General features: G+C 36.1%; 1 protein-coding gene across 17 annotated transcripts in view; it reads left to right on the forward strand.

The window, feature by feature from the left end:
- Nucleotides 1-531: 531 nt before the first annotated feature.
- The window catches only part of rimbp2a (RIMS binding protein 2a), a 65,567-nt gene continuing 51,514 nt past the window's right edge, over nucleotides 532-14,584 (forward strand). For 15 of the 17 annotated variants that reach the window (XM_044095746.1, XM_044095751.1, XM_044095752.1 and 12 more), the window contains exons 1-3: nucleotides 532-919; nucleotides 3,898-4,044; nucleotides 12,164-12,310. In XM_044095746.1, coding sequence (XP_043951681.1) covers nucleotides 3,904-4,044; nucleotides 12,164-12,310 — 288 coding nt within the window. In that variant the 5' untranslated portion in view covers nucleotides 532-919; nucleotides 3,898-3,903. Of the gene's footprint in view, nucleotides 920-3,130; nucleotides 3,171-3,897; nucleotides 4,045-12,163; nucleotides 12,311-14,584 lie in introns of those variants that run through there. The other 2 variants (XM_044095763.1, XM_044095747.1) reach the window with 2 other exon arrangements.

Below are 14,584 nucleotides of genomic sequence, written 5' to 3' on the forward strand. Positions count from 1 at the left end.
TGTGAAATCCGTGCACTGTATTAATGACAGCATATGAAAAATTACAGTCAACTCAAACAATTTTTAAGATAAAATTGGTGAGAACATAGAGAAAAATGTGAAAGGATTACATTAATTTGGACTTGTTTTGTAGATTTGCAGGGTGGAGGAAGTTCCTTCCTACCTAATGTACAAACCTTCCAACAAAAGACACCTAGTGGTGCAACCAGGGTGTTGCATAGAAAAAACAAGTATATAAGAGTTTATTTTAAGGGTCAACATAAAGAACCAATGATATCAGCAATAAACCTGAGAAGTTTTACAAATTAAACATTAGAAAGTTAATCAATTTGTTTAAGAGAAAATACTAAAAGAATACAATTAAAAGAGTGAGAAAATTTGGCCTAAGTGGGACTAATATGAGAAATTAAAATTTTATTTGGTTGCAGTCAAAGTATGAAGGCATAAGTTTCTATAATAGCTGTTATATTGTTGAGGGCATTTTACTTAAATTACATTCCTTTACAAAGTATGCAACACTTTGTAGAGATTTTTCTTTCATGCACAGGCGAGAGGTTGGCTTTGTGAACAGGTCATTGTGAGTCCTCTTCAGTGTTCTTTCTCTTGTTAAGTGGACCAGATGGACACACTGTGGGCAGTCCAGAGTAAAAGGACACAGTAAGGGAAAATGCTGAATCATAATTCAATTATTCATCAAAAGAGGTAGTAAGACCAAAATACATCTACAGACAGCCATGCACTCAAAAACACAACTGCAATCAAGGAGGCGGCAAAGTCTGTTGCGAATATTTGCTTAGGCATTTTTCTTTTTCTTTGTTATTTAAGTAGGAGGATGGACGATGCTGAGGAACAAGACAAGGAGAAATCACTAAATGGCATCATCTTCTAGTGAAGAAAAATTAAGGACTATTTTGAGTAGGTAAGAATTTTGAATGAATGAATTCAAAGGATTATTCCTTTGAAAGAATGAAATGAAATAATGTTATACTCTGTCAGGATGTTTGATTGTATCATCTTTTTCACTTGTGAACAGTCCAGTTCTTTTACCTGACCAAATATTGAAACATGTTTTTTTTCAGCATATGACCTTCCAAGTTATGAGCTTTAACAATCACTCAGGGGACAGAGCTGTTTTGTTTCAATATATCCTAGAAACTGTCTTGTAAACTGAACAAAACCATTTCAGTTTCCAACAAACAGTTTTTCAACTTTTGCCATATTTTTATTCTGTCTGGAAAAAAAGAGTCTAACTAAAATGAGAGTGATTTCCCACTGACAACGTGATTCTTGGTACATAACTTATTTTTGATAGGATGTGCATCATGTCACTTGGATATGTCAAGAATTAATAAATTTATTTACAGCAAATTGATATGATGTATATGGGTGACATTTATATGGGGAAAAGTTCTTTTAAAGGATGATTAATTCTTTGGATTTTTAAAATTCCTCTATGCTAAATTTTCAGCTCTATAGGAATCAAAGTTGTTGGTCATAAAATGTATTTTATGTCAACCAAACACAAAATGTTTTGGTTGACATGTGCATTGCTTTGATTAAGCAAAACAATGCACACGTCAACCAAAGTCCTACAAAGCATGAGCCAATCTGAGCAATGTCCTTTTAAGATTTTGCTTTAAAGGAATAGTTCTTGAAGAAATATGATGGGCTAAATACATTAGACCTACATTCCAGCATCTTCCCTGTTATACAAAAAGAAGCCCGCCACTTTTTGGACTAATAAAACGAGACCCAAATTTTCACATCTCAGCAAAGTACTTGTTTTTTTTTTTAGAGTAAAGGTTTTGATTTCATTTCAATAAATCCAACTTGCAGAGTTTTAACTGCATTAAAAAGTGATGCAGTATTTGGAAAAGTTCAGCCTTATGTTAAATAAATAAAAAAAAAAATAGCCAGGTTTGTATTTTGATATAATGGGAGCTTTATCCTCTCATTTTTTATACATTTGTAATAGAAACACTGGCATCACTGAGCTAACAGAGGTCTTGACAGATTTGGACTTCACTGCATGACACTGTAGGACCCATAAGCTTTATGTTCCCTTGCTTTTGTGTTTGCTCTCCTCCTCCCAAATCCCCTGCAAGGAAATAAAAGCTGTCCAAGGTGAGTCAGAACGGAAAATCTGTTCAGGCATGTGGTGGAGACAATAAAGTGCTCAGAGAGAGAGAGAGAGGAAATTGAATAATTTAGTTTGTTTACCAATTTTTCATTGTTTAACAGTTCTGTTAAATGATGCTCTGTTGATAATCTTACTATCAATTTCATCAGTTTTAGTGATGGAAAAAAATCTAACTCTTTAAAACAGTTGCACAACTCCACAGATTATTTCATTGTATAAATTTAATCATAAATTCGGGTTACATTTTGGCTTTCTTACTGTCATGTCTGACTGTTCTACTGTGTAGTTGCTGTAACTCTAGAGCTCATGAGTGCAAGTGAGTGTTGTTTGCATAAAGGTACATCCAGGTCAACATAGATGGGGATTTACCACCTGCTGATTAAGGTTGATGCTCCTCCTGTCATCACGTTGTGATGAGTAATCCTCCCTTATATAACTCAATAAAGCTCTCTCTTTGTCACTGAACACATCCACTCACTTCCACTCTTAGTTAATCTAAATACATTCTGACAAACTCAGAATTTGAGGGAATAATGTTAAACTACAAGTGTGATTTAGGATTGAGTCGATGGACGACTTTACTCGAGACTGATTTTTGGATCCATGCATGTTTTATTTTTAAGTGATAGAAGAATGGTTGACTAAGGTAATGTTAAACTAACAAGTTAGTTTAACAAGTCCCTCTTGAATCATTAGCAAGTTTTGTATGCAGTGCATTTTTGTTGCGTCTATTTCTTATTGTAGCTACATTTAACATTGAGTCTTGAATTGATGAATAAAGATATAAATAAACTTCCTTTTGGTAAAGCTTGTAAATAGCCTGGTTTTGTTGTTACCTACTTGTCCCTGTAGACATTGTCCACCTTTCCTCAGTCCAAACTTTTTATTTGCTTATTCCTATTTAGGCATAAATATAAATTAGTGTTGTTGCATTCATTTTTATTGTTGCTACCTTTGTCTTATCTCGTTTTTTTTTTTTTTTTCTTTCCATAGAAATTATTCCTGGCCCAGTTCTTCTGCGGTTAGCTGAGTATGTTTTCTGATCAAGTCATTAATGGAACGGTTACTTTAATTAGCTTTGTGCACTTTCTTTCTTTTTCTTTCCAAAGAACTGCTGCAGCCCTGAAGGCTGGTGTCTTCCATGTGTTTAAAACATGGAAGACACCACATCTCTTCCATGACACTGCTAATTCAAACTGCTGAATGCAATCCACAGCATGTCATCAAGTTCTAATACAGCTCGCTATTGACCTATTGATTTGATACAGATGTGCTGAACTGCCTTTTAATCAGAACTGAATTTTACAGTATGATATCGGATGATTTCGAAGTGATGCAAAATGAAAAGAACAATTTTGAAACCGATTTGAAACATTAAATTGTGAATGTATTCTACATGATGTTTGTAGAAATAGCTTTTTTAAATCAGTTTAATAAATATTTACAGCACTCAGAGTGTTAAAATTCTATTAAAGCTTTCAAAAACTTGAATGAGTCAAGAAAAATGTTAACAATATGGCCATATACATGCAACATTTTATTATATTTAACTGTTTATTTAGAGAAAAAGACATTTAATCCAGAATAATTGTCAGTGTATGATCAGTTTGTTACTAGCAACTGACTATATTCTATATATTTATACAAACAGATGCAATTTAAAATGAAAATATATATTTTTCAAATTTCAAAAGCATATGCATGTTTTTCTGGAATTCAGAGAATATATAATGTAATGTTTTTAAATTGTTTTCCAGGAGATAATGAGGGATCAAAAAACCAGCACTAAGATGGAAGATCTGCTGAGGGAATCTCAGATGGAGTTACAGTGGATCCAAAGACAGCTTGCTATGATCGGGGCCAGAAACAGGCACCACCAGCACCTCCTCCACATCAAGGGCAAGGTAACAATGTGCTGCACTCTGCAAGCCTTTATAGCCTCCACTGCTATCCCAGCAAAGATAAAACTCAAAAGGTGAACATTAATATAATGAAGTGAATGTAGGAGCAATAAAATACCAACTGACATTTCAACAACAGGGCCATTTAAAGTGCTTTACATTCTAAAAACATAAAACAATAACAAATAAAACAAAATAGATTGGATTGCAGTGGTGTGATTACAGGTAAAATTAAACAAAAGCAACTCTAAAATAAATGGGTTTTTTTTTGCCATGCTTTAAAAGGAATTTGGTGTCTCTGCATTTTTGCAGTTTTCAGGAAGTTTGTTCCAGGTTAGTGAAGCATAAAAACTGATTGCTGCTTCTTCAAGTTTGTTTTCAAGTTTCAGAAACAAGGTATTTCATAGTGCTTTTGTCCTGGAAATGTTCTTCAGATGGTAGAAGGTTGAGTGGGGCCTTGTTTTTATGTGTCACTGAAGGCCAGGTTTCTTCCATAGTTTTTAATAATTTAAGCTAGGTACTGAATCTTTATTGTTTCTCTATTAGTCCAAAAATACTTACTTCAGGTTGTTTTTATTCAGCAGAAGAAAGTTATGGCACATCTATGACTTGATTTGTTTGATGCAGCTACTCAGCAGTTAAATAGGTTTATTGCCATCTGTGACATTGTAATGTATCGTCTTCAAACGTCTGGTAACTCAGCTCATTATCCGTTATAATCTGAGCTAACAGGTGAAGTAAGGATACCACAGTTACTTTTTTTGGTGGTTTTTAACTCTGCTTTAATGCCATCGTCTGCTACCTCACCCATCTACAAACCAACAGGCAGATGTGCCCATAAGAGGACAGCAAGTCTTTAAATGCTCACTTTAGTATTTAAAATCCAGGCTAAGAGAAAAGGAGGGGAATAAAAGGTCAGGCTGCGATGTGGTGTAAAGGCAGCAGATTGTTCACGTAGTTAAATGACACTTTGCCTTCAGCAGTCTGCATATTTAAAGGGGTCATTGCCTATTTCTGCCCAATCCAGTTTCCATCTGTTCCAGAGCCCCTGTCTCACAGGGCCTCATGTCAGGCCTGGAAACCAATTTACAGCAAGTAATGCGTCCACCATAAAGATAGGAACAGACAGCAAGCAAGTGTTGCCAGGCAACAGAGTAGAACAGAGCTTTCACTCTGCTTCCTCTCCTTGCTCACGCAGTCATGGTGTCTTTTCCTTTCAGCCCTGCCCTCTGTCCTGTGCTCTGCCCTCATGTTAACCAGAGAGCAGCTATGGACAGAACACACAGAGAGTTTTCTGCTGATGTAACCTCACTAAAACCAGCACACTGATTTAATTTTAGCCCTCTTAGGGATTTAGGGGAAGTGGGGAAAGCAGTGGGATGCTTATTTGTGGGCTATGTTCTGGAACATGAACACCAAGACTCTATTTACATGATGCTCTAACACTCATGAGATCAGGATGTTGAATTTTATCTACATTTAGTAGAATAGCTTCTTTTTATTTGTCTGTTGACCAAATAGAAACTTGCTGCAGACTATGTTGAGTGCCTTAAACCTGACTTAAACTATGACTTAAATTTAGGTTTAAATATGGGTAACTTGCATATTCTGCACATCTTACAAATAATTTACAAATTACATAGGAAGATATTATAAGATTTTAATTTAAAAAAAAAGAAGAAAATTTTTTCACCTTAGAACCACAAACTTCATTGTAGTGAATGGGGTGTTACGTGACAGAACAGCTCAAAGTAGGGCATAATAGTGAAGTGGGAGGAAAAAAAAGATATTGTTTTCAAAATAGTTTACAAAATAACTTGAAAGGACATTAATTTACATTGAGTCCCTACTATTTTGATACTCTTAAATAAAATCAAGTGTCTCTGAATTAGACACTGGAGTCTAGCTGTGTATAACTAAGCATACATGCAGATATATAGAGCGGCATAGAGATTTCAAGAGAACATTAGTGAACAAAGAGTATTATAAAAACAAAGCATTCTATAAATCTGACTCTTGTGGAAGATTTGCAATACAAGAATCCATTACTGAAAGAATATCATGAGATGTTCCCATTTGTAGTTTTTTAGAAAACGTGTTGGTGGGTGCAGTAAATTTGGAAGAAGGTGTTTTGGCAATATGACAACAGAATTGCATTTTGTGGCCTAAATGTCCAATCCATTGAGGTTGATCTTCATGCAGATAAGTGACACTAAGTATACATCCAATAATGGAATGCTTATATGTCATAATCTGCACTTAAAATGTGACGTTCACAGATGCTTTCCATCTAATCAAACAGCCTGATCTCATTTGACAGAAGAACATTTTATTCTGTAAATATGCAAAGCTGTTTAAGTTGGACCTAAATAGACTTACAGCAGTAATTGCAGTGACCAGTGGTTTTAACTGAGAGGGACTGAAAATAAATCCATTCCACAGTTTTCAGATTTATTTTTGTAAAAGATATTTTTGGAGCCATGTGCTATTTTTCTTCCACAACACAACTATGCACAAATTTTTGCTGTTTTGTCACATAAAATCAGTTCAACAGGCATAAATTTTTTTGCAAGCCACTGCATGTTTGGGAACTAAATAAAGTGAGGGAGAAACGGCTGTCTGTGATGAAATGATTCAAACATCACTGCTCAGCAGATTTACACATCCTGTTTAAATGAAAGCAGCCATGTGTGATGCTGTTTCTGGTCAGCTGAACAGCGAGTACACATGTGGGAGCAAGCGATAGAGAAAAAGTCAGGCTTTACAGCACAGCTGAGCGATGAAGCCTCAGCTAATAGGTTCACAGATCAGACTTTGTGTAAAAGCACCAGCCAGGTAACAGTTTTGGGAGATTTGTATTTGAGTGACACATCCAGCCAGCTCCAGCTGAATGCAGCAACTGAAACACTCACACAGAGGTGTTGCATCTGCCTTTGACGCCTGATGGCATAAGAGAAGGGATGAGTTCCTTGGGTCAAAAGGGGGACTTCTTTTGAGGTAGGAACTTTGTTATTGCTATCAATTCAACTAGATGTATATCAACAGTTGTCTTTTTAAATTTTTGTTTGTCTTCTAGTTTCTATATACCTTTATTAGATATGCAATTGCTGTGTGCTTGGGAAGTAGAAATATTCATACATTTTTATTCTAACATAAGAATACTATGCATGAGTATACTGACAGAATAAAAATAATGTCTAATAACTACAGACTAGTTTGGAGCTTGAAGCTCCATTAGAGATTTGGGGTTGCACATCCCAAGTTGGCAACTCAGCAGTCCTCATGCAATTGCAACACTCAGACACCAGAGGGAGTTATTACAGTTCAAAATAAGTTAGCTTTGTGCAATCTTGCTTTTTTAAATTTAAAAATCCTTTAAAATGTCACATATTCTACATAAACTGCTTTATTATGCAAAATTTTGAATATTAAAAAACCAAAATCTGTTATGATTTATCAAATTGGATCACTTTTAATTTTAGGAGTCACATAGTACCATTACTTTCTTGCCACAGGCTCCACAATTCCAGTCTGTTTTGAATAAATAATGTATAACCTGACTCTCCATCATTGGTGTTCCTGTTTTTCTGCACTGCTTGCTGTGTTTCTCATGTGAGTAGGCTTCTAGTTCAACTAAAAAAGTAGTGAGTCCCAGCTCGATGCCTGACTTTGTTCTTGTACGCCCCCTGACCGCTGATGTGCATCTCAGAGGTCTCTCTGAAATGCCACTGAAGTAAGTAAAACAGTAATCATGTCCTTGCATCAGCTGTTTCGGTTGCTGACTTTCCTTTGTGTAGTGCACACACTGAGTCTCTTCTGGTGACTGTGCATCTTCTGCTCAGCTCTGACATTTAGGGTTGGTAAACACAAGAACAATGTCCTCTCAGAAAGACACGATGGTAAAAAAAACTAACTTGTATAATTTCAAATTGGGTGCATTGAACTTTACAAAGAAGAACAGCATAAAACATCAACAATACTAAGCTGAGGTCATGAGAGTTTCATAGTAGAAAAAGTCTGACACTGGTATAATTCTAGAATATTTTATCTATATAATTAGGATAAATTAACTATTTACGACTTAATTTTCACAATTGTTTTCACACATATAATTACCCTTCTTCTAAAACATGGCCCATTCAGTCCAGTCATAACTTACTGTTCACTATAGCAATTTGTTAATTTAAGACTGCTTATATTCAATGACAAAGGAACATAACTGCATGTACCAGTCCCATATGACATTAAAGTAAAGGTAAATTCAATGTTACACAGGAGCATGGAATATGTCCCAAATGGAGCTTCTGCAGGGCAGCCTCAATATGAGACTTCAACACTGGGTTAAAACAAGCTACTTCTGTTCTTAAGAAGTGTTCAAATAATGTCTGACCTTGTTTATAGTCTCTGGAGAAGAGAGTGATTTAATTTTACTCCAACAACAAAAATAATCTTGTCTTTAAAAAAAAAAATTTTCTTGGGACAATAATGTTCCAGGCTGCACAGTGGCGCAGTTGGTAGAGCTGTTGCCTTGCAGCAAGAAGGTCCTGGGTTCAATTCCCGGCCCGCGGTCTTTCTGCATGGAGTTTGCATGTTCTCCCTGTGCATGCGTGGGTTCTCTCCGGGTTCTCCGGCTTCCTCCCACAGTCCAAAAACATGACTGTCAGGTTAATTGGTCTCTCTAAATTCTCCCTAGGTGTGAGTGTGTGTGAGTGCTTGTGTGTCCTGTATATCTCTGTGTTGCCCTGCGACAGATGGTGACTTGTCCAGGGTGAACCCTGCCTCTCGCCCGGATCACAGCTGGAGATAGGCACCAGCAACCCTCCTGACCGCATTAGGGACAAGGGTGAACAGAAAATGGATGGATGGATGGATGGATGGAAATAATGTTACCTTAGAAAACTATTTCTTAGGGAACACTAAAAAATGGCGTTGCCTTTTTTAGCTCAAATAATTTTAATGAAGTCATTTCTGCAGGCATTCACCGCCCTCTAACACACACACACACACACACACACACACACATATATATATATATATATATATATATATATATATATATATATATATATATATATATATAACTGTGTTATTAAACTTGAACTAAAGCATGCCTGCACAGAGTACTGTTCACTTTATTGGTTTGTCTCCCCTCTATATGACTTACAGTGAAACAAATGCAATTTATGTAGTTTAAGGATTCCATAGTCCACATTCATGTCATTGTCCTGTTCTGTGATGTAACTCCTGTCAGTGATTCAGCTTGCTCTCTACTCAGATGATGTGTCCTCAACTGGATGGCACAACTGTGTCTTCCCTGACACAGAGGAGTGGTTTCTGTCAAGGGTGTCTGCTGTCTCCATCCACAGGCCCTGAGCCATTGTTCTGAATCATGCCTGTCTTAGATGTAGTGGCTGCCACTGATTAGAGATGATGTGTTTGCTTCATAGTCCAGGCAGCCAGATGCTAAAATCCATTTGATTAGTGCCTTATTTTGCAAGGCGTAGGATCTGTTAGTCTGTCTGCTTGGCAAGTGGGCTGTATGAGCAGGTGGACATTGCTGTCTTTCTGTCTGCTTAAGAGGTTCACCGTCTAGACTTTAGAATCTTGCTGTCAGGAAGATTGCTGTCTTTTCTTTTTTTTTTGATGAGATTTTTTTTCTGAGAAAGCAAGTCTGGCTAATTGTCAGTAATGGATATTATTAGCTCAGCAGTGTGCAAGAAATTCTGGCAGTATGTTAACTGATTCATTAGAGTAATGTTTAAAGTTTCTGTTAGTAAGTGGAGTTCAAAGAGAACAAAATGTTTCTTTTGTCTTCAGTGATAATCATTTCTCTGTATACCTTGGCAGTGCTAAGCTAGCTTAGTTAAACAGTTCAGATAGCAAATAAGAGTAGTCTCTTGGCAGATTTCAGATTAAGCTTCATGTTTAAGTTACTAATTTGCAATGGCTCTTAAAGGTGTACACACTCATATAAAAATGTCAGATTTTTGGTACCTAAGGTTTTCCACATTTATTGACAAAATTTAACCAAAGTAGAGGTGGTTCTTGTGAGAATGTCGCCTTACACCTCATTCCTCTATGAGTAAACACACAACCAAACATACACCTCAGATCTACTCTGCTAACAGTATGTAATGAATTAGAAAAATTCAGTTCAACAAATTGACTACAGATGTCACCTTAAGACACCTTAAAAAAACTCAGTAAATTAAATCCAATTATACAGAAGATTTCAAGTCACTTTAATAAAGTCATTTCATTTGATTTATTTCAGTAGGTGAAAAACAAATGTTTTAATTAAGATGATTTTCTGCTTAAAGGTATTGAAAACACAATAAATAGTTTCTGATTTTGCAACAATTCTTCCGCCTGAATAGACATGTAGCTACGTTGGAAAGTGTATTGCATTAAGTTCTTAACTTTGCGGCAGCCTCTCATACGGGGCATGGATGTGTTGACAGTGGAGAAAATAAATGAAATGATTATTTATTGCTCTTTGGTGCCTCCCACAATATGACTTTCTCCCACTTTCGGGCAGAAAGTCATATTACCTACATAAAAAAACTAAAAATAATCTGTCGGGTGGAGATTTACTAAAAAAAAAAAAAAAAAACTGCAATAAACTGTTGGCACAAGTGATTACACCCTTAAACTAAAGCTTTTTCATTCAATTTCAACATTCACCTTCTTTTTAAGAATTCTACCAGGATAGACATTGTTTGTCAAACTCACCTTATAAAGATTTATAAAGATAAATTTCTACCTCCATACTGTGAGGACATGGATTGTCCACAAATCCCTCCTGATGATCGCACACATTTTCTGTCAGACTTTAGACTGGACTCAAGATTAAGTTCTTTTGATGAAGTCATTCCTTTGTAGATTCAGACTTGTGATTGTCCTCAGTATGAAGGGGATGTGTATTTCTATAACCATGTTATTGTAGCCTCCTGTGGAGCCAGATTTGTGTTCAGTCGATTTGTGAAGAATTTGTCACACTAAAGGTGAAAGAAGTTAGGCAATGAATAATAATACTCAATTTGGTTTTAGTCTCAAAATCCTAAATTATAACAGAGTGGGTACACTTTATAGAGCAACTGCATGCCAACAAAAGCAACTTCGCTGCATCAAAACTTTAAATTCATAATTAGCACAGAGATTATGGCTATTTCTTCAGCCAGACACACAGTCACACAGAGTGCTCTATCATGGTTTTCTTCCAACTACCTTGGGTTGGATTTGTTTATACCTCATTCAAATCGATCCATAACTCCTTTTCCATCTGTAGTTCTGCTGGCCTCAAAGAGATTAGAAAATTTGTGAAGTAATAGCCTTTGGCCTAATTTGATTCCAAATACTACGTTCTAGTAAGTTGTTCAGATTTTTTTCTTTGATGTGCAAAACGACCAACCACAATTACTTGGAGAAGGCAGCAACCTGCTTTTTAGAGTCATGATTTTATATTTCTACACAGGACTCAAGTGCGTTTGAATTTAGCTTAGAGAAAAATCTTTCTTCTTAATGATGTTTCTAAGCAGAAAAAGATGTTTGTAAATCCATTTGAGGTTCAAAACTAGAACTTGACTCTGCAGCAGCAAACCCATTTTTATGTTTGGTAATGCTTTTCTTTATAATATCTCCACAGGATGGGGCTGCTTTGCTGGAAGCAAAATTGAAAATAATGTTTCCCACCTTTCCTCAAATGTTTAGATTTGGTCAGCAGCTAATGCTCTGATTTCTGTCATTTTTATTGTCGGTATTAGGATTTCATGAATAACCACGTTTGTTTGTTCAGTTTACATACATTTTCTTCTAGGTTATTTTTACTAGACAGTGGATTACTTTTCAAATAACATTAGATATGGACAAAATTCAGAAGATGACCAAAAACACTCAAAATACAACCAACGTAAATGGGTGCTACAAACTTTATTTGCATGTGTTCTCCAGTGCTTTATTTATTTTAAAAATCACAGTAAAATTGTATCATTAGCAGTTATTATTCAATGGGCTTTAATTTGTTTTAAGCATTCCCAATACATCTGTGTTGGAGTATCACAATAGCCAATTAAAAGCCATTTAGCTGTCAGAACTAATTCCTGTGTTTCTTTGTTTCTTTCAGTCTAAAAGTGAGTTTTCATCTCAGCAAGGTGTGGGACATGCTGCAGTCTACAATGTGAACCGCTTTCGAGTATTAGAGGAAAAAAACAGGGCACTAAAGCAGGAAGTGGTCGCACTCCGCCAAGAGAAGCAACATTATCGAAAAGTGGTATGATTTTACTTCTCAGTACACAGACATAAACAATTTGGCCCGGCACTACTCATGTTAATTAAGATGTTCTATCAGGAAAAGTTACTTATGTACATGTTTACTTTTTGCCTCTTGACTTCCTCTTTGATTGTGGTGTTCTTTGGCAGACCTGTAAGTTTAGCTGCACAACCTTGTAAAAGTTGGTTTGCAGTTGTGGAATGCTTTTTCCACTGCTGTATTATGGTGTGAAGAAAAGCCAGTGATAAGTTCAAAGCTTGGGTTGTTGCTTTATAACCTACTCTTGATTTAAACTTTTCTACAGCTTTTCATCTGACTTGTCTGATGTGTTACTTGGTCTTCATGGTGAAACGTGTTTATAAATGTTCTCTTACAAAATTCTAAGGCCTTCAAAAATTCTAAGCTGTACAAAAACTGGGATGGTTTACACACTGTTGGAGTGTGTAAAAGTATACCTGGTCTGTGTAAATGCAGACCACACTTTTCAGAATTTTATTTATAAAAAAAAACAACAACAACAAAACAATATGCTTTGTTTTTTTCCCTTTACCTAATAATTATGTATCTGTTTGTGTTGGTTTATCACATAGATCCCCCAAAAATACATAAAAGGTTTTGTTTGACAAAATAGGACTGAAAACCTTTTCAAAACACTGTATGTTCGCTTTGCCCTTGGGGCGGCTTTACTCACAGACTGCATCATTCTCATTTATGCAAAGCCAGACTCAGCTGTGGATCAGTTAGGCTGAGGGAAACTTTGATGTAGGAGCAAGTTTATTCTAACATATTTTCCTAAGAAGATTTGCTCTGTGGGCTTTTACTTTTTGGAATGCATTAAAAGAAGATGACAAATATGTAGATATTGGCTATTTTATGCTATTTTTTCAACCATCCATCCATTGTTATCCTCACGAGGTAACAAGGAAGTTGGTCCCTTACTCCAGTGATAACCAGTGGAGAGAGGTGAAGTACGCTCTGAACAAGTGGCCAAAGTGTACAATTAACTTATCAGAACCCATGCATACATGATGAGAACATGCAAACTCCATGCAGAAAGACCTATGTTTTGCTATCACTTTTAGGAAAAAAAAAAAAAAAAAAAAATACAAATACAATATACAATATGTCAAAATATCAATGCAGTTGATTGATTCAGAGTAATCAGGAAAGTTTCTTCGGAAACCAAAGACTATCGCTCAAATGTGTTTCTTCTAAATGCGGCCTAGTTCATCTGATTGCCTAAACATTACACAGATGTTTTAAATCTTTAGACTTGTTGCATGGAAACAGTCTGAAATGAAAACGTACCTCAGGTGAGGAATGACCTTCTGTGTGTTGTGTGGCTCCTGCTAAAAGGCCACAGCTGTCTCCCTGGACACCATTTCTATGGCAACAATTATGCATTGCCAGCAGCTGGTTTGCTCAGATGATAGCCCTCATGGTGAAACGGGCTGTCCCAGTGAAAAGAGGAGTCCCACATCCAATAAATAATCTCTAATAGTGTTGTCTTATTCGACCCCACAACCTGCATTTAGGCTCTTCTGATCAAAAAGGCCTTGTCAGACCAGGATTAATAATAGCACAGAAAAATGTTAATTAGCCTATTTAGAACTCAGTTGGATACTAACACCACCCACAGAAATACAGTTTGCTTTCACTAACTAGCCAGTTTTTTTTCCACCTGTATTAAAAGGAAATAATTTTGGCTTTGGTTTATATTCCCTTCTTGATTAAATTTATCCCTGAGAGTGTTTTTTTAGATGTTCTGTTATAACTTAATTATGCTCAGTCCATTGCCCACTCCATCTGTCGTCTTGTTACTAAAGCACACAAGCTTTTGGCTTTAGAAGTGGTAAAAATAAATAAACAAAACAAACAAAAAAAACACTAAAAGGCTGTTCTCAGCTTAAAAAAAGGACATTCTATATGACACAGATAGATTAAAAGGTTAAATTTCGCATCTGCTTTCACTTCTTGTTTCCACTGCTGCCAAATTGTCAGTAAAATTTCAGTAGTTCAATGTATATGTCTGCTATCCACTGGACACTGCCAGTCCTGTCTTTTTGCATCTCACTTTTCTGTGGTTGACTGTGCTCACTGACCTGGCCTGTGTTGCCTCATGCCTGTAATCACCAAAGCAGATGTGATGGACATCTTGGAGAGATCTAGTTGTGATTGAATTTAGATTCTTTTTAGATGTCAGATCATACATAAATGACTCTTTTCCTCATACACGGTTCTATAAAGAAAAGCAAATGTATTTATGATCTTGGA

Source organism: Gambusia affinis, linkage group LG17, assembly GCF_019740435.1.
Source record: "Gambusia affinis linkage group LG17, SWU_Gaff_1.0, whole genome shotgun sequence".
Lineage (NCBI taxonomy): Eukaryota > Metazoa > Chordata > Actinopteri > Cyprinodontiformes > Poeciliidae > Gambusia > Gambusia affinis.